The sequence below is a fragment of the Alligator sinensis genome, unplaced genomic scaffold (assembly GCF_000455745.1).
Source record: "Alligator sinensis unplaced genomic scaffold, ASM45574v1 scaffold510_1, whole genome shotgun sequence".
Classification (NCBI taxonomy): Eukaryota; Metazoa; Chordata; order Crocodylia; family Alligatoridae; genus Alligator; species Alligator sinensis.
Window position 1 is genome coordinate 188815 of NW_005842052.1, and position 22063 is coordinate 210877.

Consider the following 22063-nt stretch of genomic DNA (forward strand, 5'->3'; position numbering starts at 1 on the left):
ATCCTGTATGGTAAAGAATCACAGTCCTCCTACCACAATCCAGGGGGCTGCAGCTTCTTGGACCTGGAAGACTACTACAGAGCAGAGCCTGCCTATGTAGGTCAGCAAAAAAGGTCTGATGCCTTGCAAAAAGAATTCATTATGAAATCTGACTCTAATTAACACAGTGTACCAGCTCTTAATAGTATTTCACCAGGAGATCTGGTCAAAGCGCATTAGCGGCAGTTATGTGCTAAGATGCAATTGAAAAGCTGTCTTATCTGAGCTTGGCTTTCGCAGCGTGCTTTACTACAATTTCTCCTACCAAATTGATGCTCACATGAAGCACCCTTATACCAAAGGACTTCAAGCCAGATTCCAAAATGCATTACTCTTAACAGGAAGAGGCCCATCAAGATCAGCAAGATTTGGACTGAGCCCCGAAGAGCAAACAATATCTGTATTATACATGGAAACGATCTATTATTGGCACTGAGAAGGATCTGTCTGCCTCCATACAAGGCAACCCTGTTTTACTTTGATTCCTATAAAGACTGAAGGGCCCTTAAGATTTTGTTCCTGCCTGTATCTGAATGTTATCATCAGAAATCATTTCCTAGGGCTCTTTGTATTTACTTTCATTTTTATTCTTGCATAGTTGTGAGTTTTGATGCCGTTGTCGTCTCTGTCTGTTCCAGTTTGCCATCAAAGCAAATCAGAAGGTCTATCCTCAGCTATATTCCAGAGTGCTGCATTAATCGCTGTCCTTGACTAAAACTTAAAAAAAAGACTTGCAAAGAATCCAGTTACTAATTGAGAGCCTGACCGTGGGCAAAGCTGGGCAAAGCTTTTTTTTTTTTCTTGTTTGACAAATTTGGATTTCAAGCAAAGCAAACATTTGTATTAATGTTTTTATATTGCCGGAAAAGCCATGTTTTGTCCCCTTTCTCTCTCCCCCACAGAAGAAAACGCTTTGGGGGAAAAAAATTGGCTCCACTCAAAATATTCCACTATTTTGCTATTCTCCTCTTTTCTGCTTCCTTCCCTTCCTTTTTTTTCTCCTGGGAAAAGGGAGAGAAGGTAAAAAAAAGTAAAAAATTACTGAAAAGTAGATATTTTTTCTTAATTTTGAAAGTCTGTACAGTCAAAAGGCTCTATTAATCATTTAAAATAAGCTAAGGATTATTTAGGTTTCTCTCATGTCTTTTTACAGAAAATTCTTGCCATTTTTTGATTGTCTGTAACCACAGCCACTGCTGGGCATCATTGTGAAAGCACACGATGGTGTAAGGCGGGGTAGGCAAAGTGGTGGATCTGGCCGACCGGCAGCCAGACTCCCTTTCCCAGCAGCCCCTGCCCACGTGGCTGGGGCAGGTCTCCATGGAGACCCCAGCTGTAGCTGTCTTGTGATAGCACAAGGCTGGGGTTGCCATGAAGACTGGCCCAAGCCACCCTGGCAGGGGGACTGCTCTGGAGCTGCTGGGATCTTGTGGCGGGGACAGCTTGGTCTGTGTCCGGGGCAGAGCTGCAGTCTGCAGCCTGCATGCTCCAGGGAGGGGCACGCAGGCAGCAGATTGCAGCTCTGTCCCAGCTCCTTGCAGCAGTGACAGCCTGGTCTGGAGCAGGGGCACAGCTGCAAGCTACTTGCCTGCGCACCTGTCCAGAGAGCGCAGCCTGCAGATTGCAGCTCTGCCCTGGCTTCTTGCAGTGGTGACAGCCTGGTCCTGAGCTGGGGCAGAGCCAAGATCTACTGCCTGCACTCCCCTGCCCAGAGCCTGCAGGCTGCAGACCGCAGCTCTGCCCCGGCCCCGGACCAAGTTGCCCTGCTCTGCCTTGCCATGAGCACTGCCAGTGCAGCTGGGGCCAGTCTCCATGGCAACCCCAGCCTTGCGCTATTACAGTGTTCCATGGAGACTGGCCCCAGCCATGCAGGCAGGGGCTGCTGGGAAATGGAGTCCACTGCTGGCTGGATCTGGCCTGCAGGCCGGACTTTGCCCACCCCTGGTCTAAAGGGAAGTAAGGAGCTCTCCCACCTCCTGTGCAGGCTCCCTGTGCCTTGGGTCTTGGTTGGATCTGTGAGCAGTCATCTCTGGCCAGTATTCCCCTAGTCCTGTGTGCAAAGCTCTCCACGCTCAGTCCTGCCTGGGCGCTTGTACATGTGGCAAGGGTTCAGTCCTTCGCATGCATTCTATGCCCCCTAAATTGAAACAGTGAGTTTTTATTGAAATCTCACCATTTCATTTTCCATCACTGTATATACGTGATTGTTCTGGAGGCCACAGGCACCTGCTAGAGGCAGAAGTGGCGAGGGGCCTGATACGTTTTTTTCCAATGGAGTCTGCCCACCTCTTCTGTGGCCAGGGGCCCAATAATCTGTGCCACCAATCTGTCAGCTCACCCTCCGGCTGCGGGACAGGCAGGCAGGCTCCGCCAAAAAACACCCCCAAAAGGATCAGGTCCCTTGCTGCTTCTGCCTGTAGTAGGCTGCTGCAGCTGGCAGGACACCTGGGGCCACCTGGGAATGGGCTGGCTTGCCCCTCAGGCAGCACGGGAAAGTGGCAGGAGGGCATCTGGGTTTGCTGGAGACCAGAAAAGGCGGTGGGGACAGTGCACAGGGTGCTGGATGCCCAGGCAGGCTGCTGCCTCAATTTGGAGGTGCCCAATCCAACACTCCCCGAGCCTACCTGGGCTTTCAGTGCCCCATGCACCATCCCTGCTGCCTCCTCTGGCCACCAGCACAGCCAGCTTGTCCCTGGGGCAGCACGGGGAGGCAGCAGGAGGGCAGCTGGGTGTGCTGGCAGCCAGAGAAAGCAGCAGGGATGGTTCACGGGATGCTGAAAGCTTGGGTGGGCTTGGGGAAGGGTTGGATCAGGTGCCTCCAAGCTGGGGCAGCACCCAGCCAGCTAGCAGCCCACCCAGGCTTCCAGCACCCTGTGCACCATCCCTGCCACTTTCTCTGGCCACCAGCAAACCCAGCCTCCTTTCTGCCGCCGCCCCGTGCTGCCCCTGGGGAAAGCCATCTTGTTCCTGGATGGTCCAGGCATCCTGCCAGCCACAGGAGCCTGCTGAAGGCAGAAGTGGTGAGAGGCCTTATCCTTTTTTTCTGCAGAACCTGCCCACCTCTTCCGCAGCCAGGGGGCAAGCCGACTAATGGCTGTAATTTCCAAATTGCAACATTGCATCGTTGCAAACTAAACTACATCCTCATGTTATTTGGTTTGCAAATTCATTTAACGCCCCCCCCCCCCCCCCACCCAGCACTGCAGTCTGTGGTTCGCTCGATTTGCCATTAAGCCACACAAAAGGGAAACTTTCTTCATGTGTATGTCGTGACATCATCACATCTACAAATGTGCCCTGGTGCAGCTGATTTGGTACAGAGGAGACAAGACGCTGTGCTAGAAGGAGAACTGGCAGTTTACTTCCTCCAGTAAAACAAGGAGGAGGTAGTGATAGAGTGAGTGGTGCCTCAGATCCACCGTGGGTGCATCTACATGGGATGTTTACCACGGAGTTGCCTAATTAGCTCTGCAGTAAAGTCTCCATGTCTACACACGTGGCCCTATTCGGCCGCAGTAAACTAATAAATGCCCCCACTGGTTAGTACTTATCAACACAAGTACTGTCCTAGGGTGGTATTATTTAGTGCACCACAATGCATGTGAAGGCACTGATGGGACTGGCTGGGGCATGAGGGTGCTTCAGTGTGCACCACCGCACCTGCAGCCCCGTGATTCTCCACGGCTGTAAGCCTCGTCAGGATTATGGCTGGAGGAGCACACCGCAGAGCAGTCCCAAGGCCTAAACCTTTGGTTTCCAGTAGCAGTACAATACGGGGAACATACATAGCCTCCCACTGGTCCTTGCAGGGGCCACCAGGGTCACTTTGAATAGCATCTGAGCCTGCCAGCCATCTGCACCAAATCCTCAAAGTTTTTCTGAAGTTAGCAGGCGTCTTCCAGAAACACGCAGGATGTCAGCATCTTTGATCACTTGTTTGTTGTTGCTTTGGGGCAACGTTACCAAAGGACTGTCATCATTTTAACAACTGTTTCCCTCTCTGGAAAAAGCCCTTTGGATGCTTGAAATGGAAACCCAGCTGTTTCCTCACCCAAACTGCTTAGGCGATATAAGTGGTGCACACTAATTTGTTATCAAGGGCTGCTCACCAGGGCTGGAAACTTTCTCACTGACAGAGATAGAGATATACGGAACAAGCCATATTGAAACTTGTGCTCTGGGAGACAAGCACATAAATGATTAAAAAAGGTGATATTAAACCCAATAAATCTGATGTGGGTTCTTCCAAATCCAGCCTGTCTTTCAGTATTTATTTATAGCCCCTCAAAGTAGAGAATGAACAAAAATAAAAATATCCGGTTTTGTTTGTTATTAGAAGAAAAAATCAACTAAAAATCCTGACACCTGGCATCAAACACCTGAGAGTATCCAGGGGGCAGAACAGATGCAGAGGACGCGTCTACATGAGACACTTACTGCGCATTAGCCTAATAACACTGCGCTTACTGGGCATTAGCCTGATAATACTGCGCATTAATGTGGCAGATAAAAACCACGCTATTAGCCCACTGTGCAGTGTTATTAGGCTAACGGGCAGCAAGTGTCGCAAAATAACTGCGTGCCAGCAGTTACTACTGTGCAATAACTCTAGTTACTGCACATTTAGTTAGTACTTCATTAAGCAAGTACTAAACTAAATGCGCAGTAACTAAGGTGCATTAATGAATGTGTAGACGTGCCCAGAGTATCTGGTCTTTAGTCCTGGGTCTTACTGACACGCTGTGTGAGTTTAGGACAGGAAGATGAATTTTTTCAGGGACTCGTCTTGAAAAGAGCTTAGAGCAGGATTCTCAGGGGTGCTGAGCACGGCACGGATAGTTTTGAACAGATAGTCCTGCCCTGCTCTCTGCCTCGTTTTTGTTTCCCAGACAATAAAACAAGACTGTCAACACTTGCTGCCTTCACAGGGGAGTCATCAGGACTGGTTCCTGAAAGGCTGTCATATGCTTTATGATCCTTGGATGAAAGGAAATCAGTGCAACCTGTTATCAGTACCTAGAAGATTTCCCAGGTGCCAGCTGGATTCAGGATGTCAAAGTATTAGAGACCAGGGTATATAGGTCCCTGTGCTGCCCAGCCTCAAAGGTACATGTCCCACATGTGACAGGAACGAAACGGCCACGCTTCCTTTGTCCCTTCTAAATATGCCGTTTAAAATTTCAACTCGCACACTTTTGCTAAACCGTCCTTCCTCTCCTGGCTTCACTCCACTTCCCCTTCCCTTTTCCTCCTTGCCATGGATCCTGCTGCAGCTTTCTCGGTGTTGATTTCAGCATCCAGATCCTCTTTGCCATCTCTCTTCCCCGCACTCCTTGGCTTTCTCTCCCTTTTGCCCTACGCTGAGTTCTCCCATTCTTCTCTTACATTTACAGTTTTCCCCCTTTCTCTCTCCTCTTATACCATGTTTCTTTTTTCCAACTTCTTCCATTCCCCATTTTCCCCTCCCGATGCCCCACGCGTCCATCTCCCCAACAACCTCCTCATGTCTCTGCCTTCAGATGTAGGACTTGGAGATTTTACCAGGTGCCCCCGTGTTGGAGAGCTCAAGCTACTGACTCGAGTCTGGTGCAGAAAGCGGGAGGTTTTCCCGTGCCGCAGCAGAGCTGGGCAAAAGGTGGGAAGAAAGTGCTGTGCAAAACTGTGGGAAATTCAATATGAAAACCAGCTTAAGCTCTTGTAAGGCTGGGAACCCAACGTGACCAAAGGCAGGAAGCTCATAGGGAAGGGAAGGGTCATGCACCGTCCCTAACTCACACCATTGTGCTTTGTTCGGCCCCCACAATGGTGTGAGCAGACGGGTGCATGAGCCTTCACTTTCAATTTCCTGCTTTTTGTTCGTTCGCAATCCAGGCGCTGGGATTCAAAACACAGCTTTGATTATGAAGCGCAGGGACAGGAACGTGCTGCACCCAAAGCCTGTGCCCAGGCCTTTCAGCTGGTTCCCAGAGCTCAGGCACCCACGCTGCTCAGGCTTCGAGCTGCAGGAGCAGTCGCTGCCACTATTGAGATGCAAAGGAGCATGCTAAATACCCCACTCGGCCTCTGAATTCCTCGGCGTAATCGCTGGATCAATAGGAGCTGCTCTGGTGCCTTGGCTGCATATTAATGATCCCTATGTGCACAACAGGTCCAAGAAGCTGCTTTGAAGTAGCGTGGGTTTAATTAGGCTGGATTTGACTTTGCCCCAGTTTTCCATGGGCTGCATGAGCCTTAGGTGGGACCCACAGAAGAGAAGCAGGAGCTCAGTCTGGAGACAGCAGTAACACGAGGGTCAATTCAGGCACCTCGGTGTTGAGTTGATCTCTTTGCTTTCTGATATCACTGGACTCCCCTTGGTTTTGGAAGATGGGAGCTTGGACTTTGCCGTGCGTCTCCTCTGCCTGTGTCAATTATGGACATGTACGTCGCTGTCCAAGAGCTCAACACCCTAATATAATTGCATGTGAATGTGGGGAGATATTCACTGGCTCAAAGCTATTTTATACGGCGCTGGCCTGTGAGCATAATCTAGCGGTGAGTGGGCATTACAGATTTCTCTCCATGCCTGATCCGCGGAAGATGCACATTTCTTACAGCCTTGGCTGTTTCGTTCGAGCTGTCAGATTTTCAAACCTGGAGCCCTCCCAATTCAATGCCTGCCGTCTTGGCCCATATGACAATTATTGCATGAGCTCTAGGATGGAAAGAGCAGGATACGACCTTACTAAGAGGAGCTCTACTCAGGACCCACCTCTTGAACCTACCTTGTAAAGCAGAATGGCCCATACATTGAACCACTGGAAGGTCGGACAGCTGAAACGACCCTCTTCGTAGGCTAATAATCACTTGACTAGGCAGCAGGGAGCTCCTTCAGTCTCCGACCAGCTTAGCAGAGCGTATCATGAACCAAAGACAATGATATGGCAGGAAAAATTGAGACCAGTAGGTCTGCAATGGTAACGAAGAAAGAAACAAAGCAAGATTGCAATGATGAACCATGCAGCAGGCAACGTGAAATATTATCCTTAGGTACTGCTATCATCAAAGGCTCATCAAATCATGTTTAAAACCCTCAGTCTACACCGGATTACAAATTCAAATACAGCCACAGGTTTAATTATTCAGCCAAATTCATTATGACGGATTAAGGAACAGAGCAGAAGACTAGACCAGGCTCCTGTGAAACCTCACTGCCTAGACATCTTTCCTGGCCCCTTTTCATCGCTCTTTGCTTTTCTCTGGAAGGCGTCCCAATGCTTCTCTGGTTTCAGACTAGGATGGCTAACCACCTTTCTGTGGAGAGGAGTGAACTGAATCCTGTTCTCCCAGTGGCACCCGAAGTGACACCCAGTGTAAAAGCGCTTTGCTTTGGAGGTGATATTGCCTTTCTGCGGTTGGGTTTCCCAGAAGGCAAGGCTTCCTGCTGGCTCACCTGCTCAGCCTTATTTCTCTCGAGCCAGCAGACAAAGCTGAGGGGATGCCTTTGGAGGAGCCATCACAGATTTTCTGCTCACCTGGAGACAGGAAACAAGGCCCGGGTGGTGACAAATGGAAGGAGAAAAGAGATTCGTTTTAGGTAAGGTTAATTTGTTCCCTCCACTTACCTTCTCATTGTCCTCCAGCGTATATGAGACAAAGAAAATCAATGAAAACAAAATACCCATTTCTCATGCAGAGTTGGAGGCCAGTGCCATCCCCATGTTACAGACATGGAAACTGAGGCACAGAGACGTGGAGTGACTGAAGTCACCCTGCAAACCAGTGGCAGAGTTGGGAAGACAGGCCAAGTCTCCTGAGTCCCAGCCCAGTGCGCAGCCTGGGCATCCTCACAGCCTCCTTCTGAGCTCATTTACCCGACGTGGGTGAAAACATTGCGGCCATTGCAATTTTTCTCGTATGGAGCATGCTTTTATTTTTGTCTGAAGAGTTTTTCTTCAGAAAATCCCTGTTTTTGATTCAATATTTTCCGTCTTTAATTGGAAAAGAAAACCCCAGAGTGACCAATTTTGGTTTGCAATAAATCAGAATTGCTTGGTAGACTTTTCCATTTTGCTTGAAAATTTCCCTGGGAAATAAAATGCTGACGAATTCTGGCCAGCACCACTGTCTGCAGTGATGTGACTCAGAAGTGGAGCTCCACCGAGGTCAACGGGTCACACTGGTTTAAGATAAACAGAGTCAGACGTGGCCAACCTTGGGGGCATGTTACCTACATTTCTCTTCTTTCTTTTCTTGCTGAGGAAAAGCGACTTCTATCAATGAGGGTGCTCATGATATTCCCGTGGAAGGAGTGGAGCAAGGCAGCGAGCTGGTTTTAATATCTCTGCATATTTCATTGCACGCTTTGATCTTCAAAGGGCTCCACCATGTAGGTCAACTCGTACGAAGCCCTGTACAGATACGAAGCTGGAGGAGCATGTGCGCACAGAACATTTCCCTTTAATTTAAAATTGCTTATGCAAACGTACAGCTAAATGCCAGGCTGTCAGCTCGAGGGAACACGGCATCTACCGCCAGCTGCACAAGTGGAGACGGCACAGGACTTCTCTACGTGGTCTCGGTGATGAGTTTTAGCAGACCCCTAAGACGACCACCTCAAATACTGAGATAATGGCTTGGCCCATCTTTGGCCTCGCTGCTCCATCTTTCATACTCACTTTGGGGATTATTTCTCAGCCCGTGGTTGGGTCCCGACCAACTGGTGTCTCACTCAGAGTAATGGTAGCTTCTTTAGATCGTCATAAAATAGACACACATTGTGCGTTGCTTTTCTGCCATCAGGTGCTGCAGAGGGATATGTCATGCTACAATTTCAGGGGATTTTGCTACCACCGACAGTATAGAGGATTATGTTTTACAGGCCATGGGGCCAGCTCTATAGGCCATAGATAATATTTGGGGATATACACTTTGACTCATTGTGACTGCAGACCTGGCGGGCATCTGAAGTGGCAAACTAAGAGGGAACAGAAATTGTATCTCATTGCTGCTATTTTGTACAGTGTTTTCTATACCTGTCTAATTCATTATAGTGTTCAATACTGGGAATCACTGTTTTTTCAGTGCTTTCATGCTTAGTTAGAAACAATTTGATTGACCTGGTTTATGCTTTTATGCCTCCTTACTTGTATTCTTACATTTGGAGTTTCTCTCTTCCTTCCTGTCTGTCCCCAGACAGTCTTTGCATTATCAATAGATTGGTGAAGAAATGATTTCGATGTCCCACCAAGACAAAAAAAAGAAAGAAATTAGTGGGTGATGATTTCACATGTATGACAAACAGTGGGGCCAGAAGAGACTCTGGACACAGAGATCCTCTTTTTACACATATATTCCCAGTGGTAGGGACAAAAATCTGAATCAGGTTTGTGTTATGCAAACTGGATTATTTCAAACGGGGATGAACCTAGGAGATGAAGACATTTTCTGGAAATACTCTGGTTTTGCAGAAAAGATCTTATGGTAATACATTTTAAAATAAAAGCTAGCTAGTAATCAGAAGGGGAAGGATTTCTAGCTAGGTTTGATTTTAAAGCAATGACAGAGTCAACACCCGGTGTTCAAGGGCACGTTGCAGACTGGGTAGGTTGAGAATGAATAACTGATACCAACCTGGTCACTAGGTTATCAGGATGACAAGCAAGGTAGAAATGTGTAGGGGGAAATGCTGGCCCCATTGAAGACCAGGGCAAAACTCCTGATTTCAGCAAAGTCAGGATTTCCCCCTCAGGCTTCTTGTTCATCAGTTCAGCAACAAATATAAAAGAGCACGGTGCTTCAATAGAGACATCCTTTTGGACTAGTTTCTCTGTTGCTGCAAAACTGGAATAACTCCACTGGAATAGATCCATTTGGCCCTTTTGAATCCACTGCCTAAAATATGAGACTCATGGGAAATATTCCCTCACATTTTCAGAAATATACACTTTCCATTAAAAACCAATGGAGAAAAACCAACAATCCCAGGAGAAATGACAGGAGTTGGTTGAAGTAGCGTCACGCTATTCCTCGTGGCCAAATGACGGCAGGCATTTATTAGGCGAAACCTGGGGTCTACTTGCATGCTTTCATCCAGGATGCACGATGGTAAAGTCATTCATTTTACTCACCTTCAGGGAAAAAAACCCCAAAACATCTCCCATAGGGCAGGAAGAATTGTGTGAAGATGCTCGGTCTGCCTCTGAATCATAAAATGGGCTGTAATGACTAACAGATGCTGGGCAAGCTTGCAGAGACCCCCTGATGTCTCATCCCGGTATCTCCTGCTTTAACAGTCTCGGGGTGGTGTCTTTTCACACTTCGACAACACTTTCACATCTGATCACACGAATTAAGCGTGACTATCTGAACAGAACCAAATCCAACCCAACTTGGCGAACAGTGGAAGTGGTTGGCAGCCCTGGTTCAGGAAGACGGCGGTCTCAGTCCTCTGGAAGACAGTGGCAGAAGTAGCATCCTGAATGACTATTTAATTCCTCGCTCACCTCAAGAAGGCATCCTGTCCCAAATGGGGTTGACACAGATGCAGGGTGATGCCAGAAGGCAGCTGGTCTTTCTGCATGCACATTCTTTAGATACGTGGGCTACGAAGTAGCCTCCTGGGCCACGGTGTCCCGTGCTTTGAGTTTGCAGACAACCGTTTGCCCAAGGATTCTCCAAAATCACCACTTTTAATCAAAACTGCCACTCGAAAGCCCTGCACGCAGCTACAAGACACTAAACCAGAAACTGCTGTCAGCAACACAGCAGCGGCAGCGTGCTCCGCTCGCAAAAGTCGAGTTCACGGCACTCGAGTTCACGACAACGCTCCCGTTGGGGTCCCGTGTCAGCAGGATTTGGCTCGGACAGTGCCAAAGGGGGAGGTGAAGGAAAATGGAGGCAAAACTCTCGATTAACGGCTTGGTTTTGGAAGCGAGGGGGTGAGGAGAAGCGAACCGACTACGCTTCCTACCCTGCTTATTGCTTTTGAAGGGAGCGGGAAGGGAACTGCAAGGAGTGGCTAGCAATGCAGGCACTATGTTATAAGTGCTCAAGGAAGCAAATCCAGCACCTAAACACCCCCTTGCCTAAATAATAAATCAATACGGACTGGTCTTGGGGGAAAAACCAACAACCACCACCCCAAAGCGCGCACAAAAACCCATCCCGTTTCTTTCCATTTGTAAATGACTTTAATTTAAATACTTCCAGCTGAACAAAACGTCTTTGTGAGTCCGACATGCCCCCAAAATACAAAACAGAGAAACAAAACTGCCCGACACAGGGTAAAAAAATCACCCCCAAACCGTCTTGTCTCAGCTGGAGTTTCTGGTCGGCGAGCTGGCTGCTCTCCAGGGTCTGACACAATGTCTGGAGTGCCGAGAGCAGCTGGAATTCATTTTCCTCCTCCAAATCTCTGCACTTTCCTATGAAGTTGTGTTCTGGCACCGCCATGAAGCGTTCAGTGCAAAAGAAACTAACCCCAGCGGTGTTTCTTTCCAGCCCAGCGCTTACTGAGCAAACAAACCCCCCCTTCCCTTCCTTTCCCGTCCCTCCCCCCCCCACACATACACACACAACTGACTGTACCTAACAGGGGGGCATTCACGGCCGTGTCGAAATGGGTCACATGGAGAAACGTTTGCAGATAAAACCAACACTTTTTTTTTTTTTTCCTATTTAAATAAACATCGTGGAGGCCTCTGGAAGGAGCTGGGGATTGTGGATGTTTGCGAGTCCAGGTCCTTGCTGCCCCCTCCTCCTCCTCCTCCTCGTGCTTGCAATGCACTCGGTGCTGCTTGCAACCCAGGCCAGGCCCGTGCGGTCTGGCTGCCGGTCAAGCCTGCAAGTCCAATCCCCCCCGTCAAGTTCCTCTGTTAGAAGCAGTACGGTGCAGTTAGGCAGGACAGCGCGTCATCGCTAGTGCTTTTTAGTTCACCTCGGGGTGCGCGGGGGACACCCAGAGCCCCCTTGCCCCCCGTCACAAAATGGCACACTGCGCTCTGTGGGAGCCTGTCGCTCTGTCTCCTCGCCATTTGGTTTTTTTCTTCTTCCTCTGGCTTTTCTCGGGGATCTGCTGCCTGTTTGGAGCAAAGAAAAGGGAGAGAAAAAAAAAAAAGGCAGTGAAACGGCGATGCTCTTTACGTGAAGGGCAGAGATGCAAACGTCACCCAGGGCTGGGGGGTCTCGGAAGAGACGTCGGGAGTGCAACGGCGATGGCTGCTGTAACGTGGGTCTCCCCTTTTCTCCTTTCCAGCAGGAGGCAAGCAGCAGAAAGAAAGAAGGGGTGACAGCAGCCCATCTGAGGGGCAGCCCATCCATACAGTCACTACACAGAGGGAAAACATGTGCATTGGGAAGGGACTACAGGTCAGGAACAACCTGGGCATCAGGCCGATCTAGGATGACACCTTGATTAATGCACCTTCTCTCACAGGCTTGCATGGGGTTTCGGGCCACGGTTTCCCCAGCGACTCGCCCGTTGAGTCAGACACGGAGCCTGTGCATCTACCTGACCGGTCCCTTGCACATCTGAGGCCTTCCTGCAATACCACGACGGCCATAATTCATCCTGGCCCTGCCAGCTGCCTCCTTAGACGGGAGGAGCCGAAGTTAATGAAGTTAGGAGTGAGTGAAGAATAGCTCCCGTCTGGGACCAGGTGGGAGGAGGGAGGCTGTGGCAGCAGCAGCTGCTAGACACAGGGAGGGCTGGTGCTTTTTCTAAGGGCAGGCCTCCAGGGGCATGTTGCCATGGCACTGCCTTGCAAAGCCACGTTTTTGAGATTTCCGTGTGCCACCGGGGGTGCGAGTCACGCACCCGGCCCCCGTCGGATGGCCTACCACTGCACACGCCCATTCAAGGCAGGATGCCTGCACAACGAGGGTGCTCTACCGGCACTCAGCATTTGCATACGGAGGGGGCAATATCTTCCCAGGTCTCGTGACTTAAATCCCACCCCTTGCCCTGCCTGCAGGCTGGGCCCCGGCCCCCGGGACAGAACAACACCTTTCATCGTCTACGGCCAGGCTATGGTCACGTGCTCGGGCACTGGGGACTGCAAGAGGCTGCAGAAAAAAAGGATTTAGGAGAATTAAACCCTCTTGGAAGATTTACTTCTGGCTGGGATTTTGCTCCAGCCAAAGGGACTGATTTGGCATCTGCGGGCAGGGTCCGCCCCACTGCCCACCCCCTTTGCAATATGTTGCTCCAATGGGCTCTGTCTTGCACAGCTGGTTGCAGGCATGAATCAAACTTTCCAGGCAAATTACCTGGGGTTTGGTAAAAATGCCCTGGGCCATCTTTTGGAAGACACTGCAGGTAACAAGAAATCTAGGGCATCAGGATCGCAGAGCTGAGGTCCCTTCATTACTGCCAGCCACTGTAGCCCCCCATCTCCTCACTCTGCTCAGCCCCTCTGCATTGCCTGAGCAGTGTCTGGTTCACTTTGCACCAGTCCCTTGCTAAGGACAGCACACACTATCCCTAGTCACATCCCTTAGCTGGCTAAATAATATGTCAGAGCCTCGGTGGACATAGATCAGCAGACCTTTGCAGACACCTGGATGCACATGTTCCTCCCCACGCAGTAATGACCTCCCCAGAGCTGCACCAGTTGGCACCAGCTGAAAAGCTGATCTAGACTGGCAGAGGAAACAGGCAAGAAAGACAAGTTGTGTAGTTCAGCACTGGTGGAGGAGCTAGAGGGTTTCATTGCATAGACCAGTGGTGTGTTCCTGGGCAGGCCACGCCGGTCTCTGTAATCGCCCTATGCTTTAAAAACTGTCTCCTCTCCACATGTTACAGGCTGAGCATGAAATGCTTAGGGGAAGGGAGCTGCACCAGCCGTGGGATGCAGCCAGCATTGCTAGTGCTCACAGTTTGGTAACCAGACTCCTGCTAGCTGGTGTTTTTCTTAAAGCCTCAGCTCCTGGGGGGCTGCAACGAGTGAAAAGTGGAGCTTTGGACCCCCATCCCTCCGTGCGTCTCACTCTCATGCTCGCGCAGAGACCAGCACAAAACCTAGACCAGAAATGCTCATTAAACTAAAAGGAAAAAGTACAAAATCCCATCGTTTTTTACAAGTCAAATCTCATACATATTTGAGGCCTGAGTCAGGATTGTTGAATGCTTGGGATTGGCAACACACCATGGCTAAATATAAAGGATCTGTCCTTGACTTCTCCCCTTCACCCTCACCAGGCGCTGCAGAGATAGTGGTTTGAGACACGTGTTCAGCACGGCCCTTCCAGACTGTTAACTCTTTAGAGAAGTGACCAGGCAAAAATCTCGTGTTTGGAAAGCGTTAATAGGAACCAGGCCACAAGCCAGATGCTTGTTTGAAAGGAAAAAAAAGGGTGAGCGCGCTGCTGCGAGACGGCTGCCCGGGGAGGCATGCAGCAAGGCAACCCCAGTGATCCTTAGAGCTGGATCCTGCATGCCCGGCCGTGGTTTTATAATGGGAGAGCGCTAGTGAAGGGTTACAGCCATCCGCAGCATGGAGCACAGGGCTACTACCATCTTCCCGATCCATTTGCCAGGTTGCCTTCTCAGACTGCCTGCAGCCACTGTAGGAAAACTCCCCGCATAACAAGGCTGGCAGTTGCACCAGAAACCGCGAGCGTGCAACTTGGTCCCAACCTGCAAGGCAGGATGGTCTGTTAAGAGCCAACCCTGCTCATTTGAGCACCTGAACATAAGAAATGCCATGCTGGATCGCACCAGGGATCCACCTAGCCAAGTGGCCTGTCTCTGACAGCGGCAAGTAGCAGATGCTTTGAAGCGTATCCCGTGCGGTGCATCCTCCCTGCTATCCACCGCCATGGGTTTCGGGAGGTCAGAGGACACATCCATGACTCTTCTATTTAACAGCTCTCAATGCACTTGTCCTCCACGAAGCTGTCTAATCCCTTTCGAGCCTGGCGATACTGCCTGCTTCTTGCAAGCTGCCTAAGTTAATGGGACACTGCATAAAAAATGTTTCCTCTTGTTTTTTTAAACCTGCCCCCTACTCATGTGACTGGCTGCTCCTAGGGTCCTACATTTGGGGCTTGGGGAATACCAGTTGCCTGTTGACTTTATCCACACCCTTCATGATTTTATAGACCTCTCTTATATAGACCCCATCACCCTTCTTTCTGAACTGAAGGGGCCTAGAGATTTTTAGTTTCTTGTGGTACAGCAGCCGATCCATACCTTGATCATCTTTGTTGCTCTTTGTAAAGCAATCCAGCTAGTCAATCGGTACAATATTATTTCAAGTACCTGAACTGAACTCACGGAAGATGCTGCGGCAATTCACAGATGATTTTATCATCTTTCTGGTGGTGGATCACCCACAATTGCCTTTCAAGCTCTCTCTCAAAACACAGTTTAGCAAGTTTAGCTGATGGTGATAGGCCAGCTAAGTCCTAGGGCACCTTTTCACTTTTCTGGCTTCATGAATGCAAATATTCTCTGTACAACCTTGTTGGCTTTTGTGTCGGGTGCCAGGGAACATCTCGTTTGGCTGGTGGAAACCTTATTACTGCTGTTCATGTAAAGGAAGGGAAGTAGTCAGCCAGGACTGTAAGGCTTCCAGGTACAATGGGACTTACTAAATATTATATATTTGTGTGTGTGTATGTACACACATTTATTGTGCGCACACACATATGCATACACATATATAAATACAAGCACACACACTATATAAAATACACACACACACGGTGTAATGTGCATACTATACATATTTGACAGGAGTCACGCCTGGACAACACAGCAAACCCTCAGCAGCTTCTCTGCATCAGTATTTTTCAGAGTAAAAGCACATAGGAAAAGAGCTCAGTGTAATAAATGCTAACTCCAAGAGTACGAACGGGAAACCATGGAACAGACTGGAAATAACTTAGGACGGTTCCAACATGGATCTTTAATTTGCCAGTAATTTTCCACCTACCCGTGGCTTCTGCCCATCTCAAAACGGATTTGGTTCGAGTGGGTAGTGCCATCTGCTTTAGACAGATGCTGACTAGGAGCTGCGTTCAGATAAGAGCTAGCAGAGATGAATTGTGAATAAATGACTGTTTCACTGCCGAGAAAGAGAGAAAACTTTCTTCTACTTTCAGCTGATAGCATTAGTAGAAGAGATGCCCATTTGCAACAACGTGGGGCACTGACCAAGTGAAAAATGACATTCAAATGTCAGGTCATTAAATGTTGTGCCAAATCTTTTCAGGAAAATTACCCCTGGTGGGAGGGAAAATGTTGTCAGATTAGGAAACTACAAGCCAAAATTGAAAGGCAACAGCTTACTGATATCACTTAGGCCTGGGATTCACCCAGAGGTTTGAGCAATGTGCCATCATAGCAGAGGAAACCTGTAGCAAGACAAGAAACAACTACTCGCCGAGGTAGAAAATCCGTGGCCTGATGTCACCCCACGCATAAAAAGACTCAAAATGCATCTACTTTGTGGGCAGAAAAAAAGGGCAAAGTCGCCTACCAATGCAAGAAAATCCCCAGCCAATCTTCTCAGTTTCTGTCAACCAGAGGACAGCCAGATGTTGCAATTGGAGTTACAGCATTGTGGAAATCTAAACAGTGCTATCTCCAAGCACAGGCCCCGAATCAGGAAGCCAACAAGCAGAAGCGCGGCGGCAGGCAGAGCTTTACGACTGTTCTGCATAATACAATAGGTCTCACCGCCCTTGCACAAAACTGCTCAGCCGGTGTGGGCTGCTGCAAGTCACGGCATCTTACCGACTACAAATGAAAACGGAGGCCTCGAGCACTCATAATTCTGCAAGATCCTGCTGCATTTTTCTCAAAATATGTCTTTTTTTAAGCAAATAACCCCATGTACTGGAAATTCTCCCTGGGAGTTTTAGTCATGTTATTCACTTCCTGAATTTAAAAGCTGGCGAGTAGGATGCATGTGTGTGCTGCTAAAAATACATACCTGCATTTCATTAAGATGGCTTCATTTCAGCAACGCAGGATTTTATTTGTTAGGTATACAGCCAAATCCTGTAACTGAGATCAACTGAAAGCAATGACTCTGTTCACCTTATTTAGGACATTTGGCGTGAGAATCTGCTGGGCTACAGCTTGGACAGATGTGCATGAGGCTGTAGCAGTACCACTTTGGATTGACAATTGGTGTAACTATGAGTTGCTCAGGAATTTTTAGACAAAAGGGGGTTTTTTTAATCGGAAAAACACCCAATCAACAACAACAAACCCTCTGTGGAAGTGCAGAGGATTTGATAAGTATTTCATGGGGAGAAAGGTTTGTCAGCTCCAGGATGGACCTTGTGCTCAAAAGCAGAGAGTAGGAAGGGAAAAGGCTCAGAAGCGCAAATGGCTAAATTTACTCAAATCCCTGCATCTTATATATTCCAGGTGAGAGCCCTAGACACTGGGCCACAGGTGTTCTGCACTGGGCCTTGCTCTTGATATGCATGAAAATCTCCTGAAGTTCCTGGTTTTATTCTGGCGTGGACAGGAAAAGGAGCAAACCCCTGCACTGTTTTGCAGGATGGGAAAACAATTTCCTGCCTGGCTCTAGTAAAAACATTATTCCGCTCACCGTCTCGGTCCTTTGGCAGGCCTCCCTATCACAAGCGATAAGATATACATGTACAAAAAGTAACAAGGCAGGATAAACCAAGAATGTTTTACGAGCTATATTTTGGGGACCGAAGCCTGGACCCGGGTGAAGCCTGTAGTGGAGTTACGGAAATCATCCATTTCCAAATGTTACAGGAAAAGTTAAAGTGCGAGCAACTCTCAAAAACCACTGGTTTCCAGCAGATGTCAGAGTTAAGCGTGTCCAGATGTGGCCCCTGGTGATGATGGTGGCGCAGGGTTACTGGCTAGGGGAAGCGAACAGCGTGGCTGCATCTGAGGTTGTGCAAGCAGACGACAAAGTGGGCATGTGGTTTATTTTCAGATTTCTGCATTTTTTGTTCCTTAGCAACCTTAAGTAGTTATCAGGAACTCTCTAAAGGGGCGGGCTCTTATCTGGTGCAATTGGTGTAATGCCACGGACTGCACGGGAGTTATGCTGCTTTACGTTAGCTGAGGACTGGGCCCATATTGTATGGAAAATGCTGCTGTCTTTTTAGATGCTGGTCCCTGTAGCAGTAGTTGGACAGATCATAGACGAGTTCATTAGCTTTGAATTGTTTTTTTAAGTGAACAGTTGGTTTTTGCAACTGCTCAGCAATAGGAATGAAGGTTTAACACAAACACACAAACCTGTCTTGTGTGCAGATATGGACCGAGAAACCCTAATAAAGAACACAAAAGAAGGGGCTTTTTGGCTCTGTGTGTTAGGACTTGTGAACCTCACACCAATGAATACTAATAGACAGTGTTTCACCGCTCACCTTATTACTCTAACAAGATCATGGAAGGCCTTGTCCACATTTAGAGGCGGGTCCTTGGCACTCGTCTCGATGTATGGAATCTGAAAGAAAAGCCCCGTGCAAGAAATGTAAGTCAAAGCTTACATGTTTACAGCAAAATCCATCTTAAATGACAATGCAAAGGACTGGAAAAATTGGATGCATAACAGAGGCCATGTTAGAACAAACAGCTGTAATAGATTGTACTGAATATCCACTTTTGGTCTGTCTCTTAGGTAAGGCCCTGTTAAAAAAAGGACATTTTCTAACCTGGAATTCACAGTATGGCACCATTCATTTGTGATTTCTCACAGCCCGTTGTTAACTTGAACTGATTTAATCACTACGGGTAAAATCCTAGCCCCATTCAAGTTAATGGGAGTTTTACCACTGGCTCACGGGAGCGATGCTTTCACTCTGGTTTCAGCAGTGAATGGAGTGATCTTTTTGTGCAAAGGTGTAATATAGTAGCTGCTTACCAGGGCACAGCAGCGCTAAGCCAGGCAAAAAATGAAGATAACGTCAATACGGAGAAATGCAGGTCTGTGAAATGCTGCCGTGATATCAGTGTCAACACTTTTATTCTTGCACAAGGGGCACTGAGTGCTTACAAAGACACCTCACTTTATGTAAGAGGCAGCATGCAAAACAACTGGTCGGACCAAGTTCCAGCTCGGGGAGGCTACGGAGCATGTGAGGATAAACGTTCTTTGTCAGCAAGTTGTACCTGCAGACAGGAAGGCTGTACAAATAAAGACAAGCTATGTTATATGCCTGCCAGACGTTTGCTGGAAGTTGCTAAAAGACTTAACACTAGCCAGAAATTCCTTGCATGCTCCATTGTATTAAGGCCACAGAAGAGTGATTTCAATCATTTCCTTTCCGACTTTAAAAACTTCTACTCAGATGATGGAGGCGTGTGCGTGTGTGTGTGTGTGTGCGCGTATTTCTTCATCCAGTCTGGGAAAACTGGCTGCTGATACTACAAGTGCAGAGTCTACATTTGTGCACACAACACCTTCTAAATCAATGAAACCGTGCACTGCACAAAAAGCCGCGTGTTGCACTGTTGTGTAGGCAGACTGGCTTCCTGCCCTTCCACCTCCAAAAGCAGAATCTAGTTCTTTGTATCCACCAGTTCCTTGGTCTACCTTTTCACTTCTGCATGAATACTGTGCGTCTTCCCAAATCCTCACATTTGGTGGATCATGGTGCCATGGTCAAAGATGACACCTACTTTGAATGCTCACGACTCACCCATCTCCAAACAACTCATATGACACAACTAGGATCTTCCCAGCCCTGCTGCAGCACAGGAATGGCACCATTTCAGTGATGCACGGGGAATTACCTCTGCACCTACTAATTTGCATTTTATCTGAAAATGTAATTGTGCAAGTGCTTCATTATCAGAGAACTGAGCTAATTAAACTCCAATAGGGAATGAATCCCATTCTGAATGTGCATAATGAAACTTAAAAAGCAGCGCAAATGCCAAAGCAACACGGAAACAAAGACCTCCTCCTCAACTTACATTATGTTTGGTTGCCATTTCTCTTCCTTGTTCCCTGGTGATTTTTCGTAAATGCATTAAATCAACTTTGTTGGCCACCAAAATCATTGGAAATGATTCTCTGGGGGGGAAAAAAAAAACATTATTAGGAGATTTTAAATGCAAAAAATGTTCAATGTAGGGTTCATTTGCAAATGCAGATGCTTCAGAGCATTTTCATCTTGACAGATACAACATGTAGGTGTTTAGTGGCACAGTTTTAGGCAGCAACAAACCATGGAGCATTATCCTAAAACAGAACTTCGATGTGCGTTTCTATGTTATCTAGGTGATAAAATTTTCCCGGCTATTCCAGACAAGTTGTACATGATGTGTGTGCATCCTCCACCCTCCGCAAGTAGCGGCTGTGCTTGGAAGTCCAAGATTGCTATTTGATTATAAGCAAATTAGATGAGCTGCGATCCAAGATCCCCGTCACTTTAGATACTTCAAGGCCAGTCTGTATGTACAGAAGGGAAGGAGTGTCAGCATCCAAAGACATTTTGAGCAAACAAAAACGGTATCATTTATAACCGTTCGGGTTAAGACTTCTCATAGGCTTCATGAGTCCGAAGTCTCGAAGCCTTGCTCATAAACGAAGAAGGGAGGGAAATGCCATGTCTATATGGTAGCGGTACGTGGAGTGAATAAAGAAACAAATGGAGACTATTTTGGTGGCTGTCAACAAACTGCTAGGATGCTGAAAGGCTCTTTAGGCTACTCCTTACTCAGGACTGGGTGGGTAAGAACCAGACCCAGTCTCTTTAGGAACTAAAAATAATGCTGAAAGTTTCCTGCACTTGAAAATACTTTACAGACCTTGACTGAAGACAGAGACGCTTCCTTACAAGGCTGTTGGTGGATCATGTCTATAGCATACAGGATAAAAATAGTGGGCCCAATCCTGAGTTGGCTAAAACAGCATCACTCCGCTGATGTCCAAGGAACCCACTGTGGACCCAGCCGTGCGTCTGGGAAGCTCCTCCCAAATTGCCCTTTGTATTTGCAGTCTGTTACTGGAAGCTTTCTGCCTTGGATTCATACCCATCTTACTTGATGAAAGCCCAGTGGGATGGGGTATGGGGTGGATTTAAATCATTTTGAAAATGTGGATTAATATTAAATAGTTTTAAAACTATGTTATTGCAAAAACAAAAGCAGAGGATAAAGGGACTCTTTATAAATTTCCCTTGGAAATAATAAAACGCAGCATACCGTGGTTTCCCTTGACGTTTTTTTTTTTTTTTAATTAAAAGAAAACCTTTAAAATCAATTTGATATTTTTGGACTCGGACAAAGTCGTGATGTTTGTCAGGACAAGTCGCCAGCCCTGCTTACTTGTGGAGAACGCCGTTGACTGCGTTACTCTGAGTATCTGAATGTCTGTGGCACATGTCTCCGTTGCCCAGGCTAAAGATGCACTGTACACTGCGCTTTCAGTTTGAAGTTTGCTCCTTGAATGAATCATGTTAATGTGATTTGGATTTAGTTTGAATACCTGAGCATCTTGATTTTGTGACCACACTGCAAAAAGTGCTTGCTCTGCTGGCCTGCCCTACCTCCTCCGGCGTGCGGGCTAGTGGTAGAAATCGGTTGCAATTAGACAGACTGTCATTTCCCGTGTTTACAGCCGTACTAAAGCTCTGTGGGGACATTGTTCCCTGGAGCTGTATGATTACTAGGTGGACAAGGGCAACTACAGCTGAAGACTTCACAGTAATTAAATGTAAGGAAGAAAAAGCACCGTGTCATAAACAACCGTGCCAAAGAGGCAACCAAACTCGTTTGGATTTCACATTTCCAAAACTAAATGCCTAAGGGGTTACTGTCAAAATGCAAACACATTCTGCAAACACATTTTGGCCTGCTACCCTGGTGGAAACGTAGATTAAAACTACTCCACATTTAGTGAAGATTTCAGTGCCAAGAGTAACTCTTTTATCCTTGCTGCTATTAGCGTTTTGGCCTATTTCAATTATTTCAATTTTTAAATGAACTGCATTTACTTTGTATCCCTTTAGACTGCTTGCTTTATGTGTTTCAATCATATTAGGCTGGAAAAATGGAATCTTTTCACTGTAACATTTCCTGGTTTTCATCTGC

At 47.6% G+C, this 22063-nt stretch overlaps 1 protein-coding gene across 8 annotated transcripts in view; it reads right to left on the reverse strand.

Annotated features, from left to right (window-relative positions):
- Positions 1-11187: 11187 nt before the first annotated feature.
- The window catches only part of MRAS (muscle RAS oncogene homolog), a 55748-nt gene continuing 44872 nt past the window's right edge, over positions 11188-22063 (reverse strand). For 6 of the 8 annotated variants that reach the window (XM_006022907.2, XM_025203323.1, XM_025203320.1 and 3 more), the window contains 3 exons: positions 19943-20042; positions 18391-18470; positions 11188-12098 (listed from right to left, as the gene is read on the reverse strand). In XM_006022907.2, coding sequence (XP_006022969.1) covers positions 11999-12098; positions 18391-18470; positions 19943-20042 — 280 coding nt within the window. In that variant the 3' untranslated portion in view covers positions 11188-11998. The other 2 variants (XM_025203325.1, XM_025203326.1) reach the window with 2 other exon arrangements.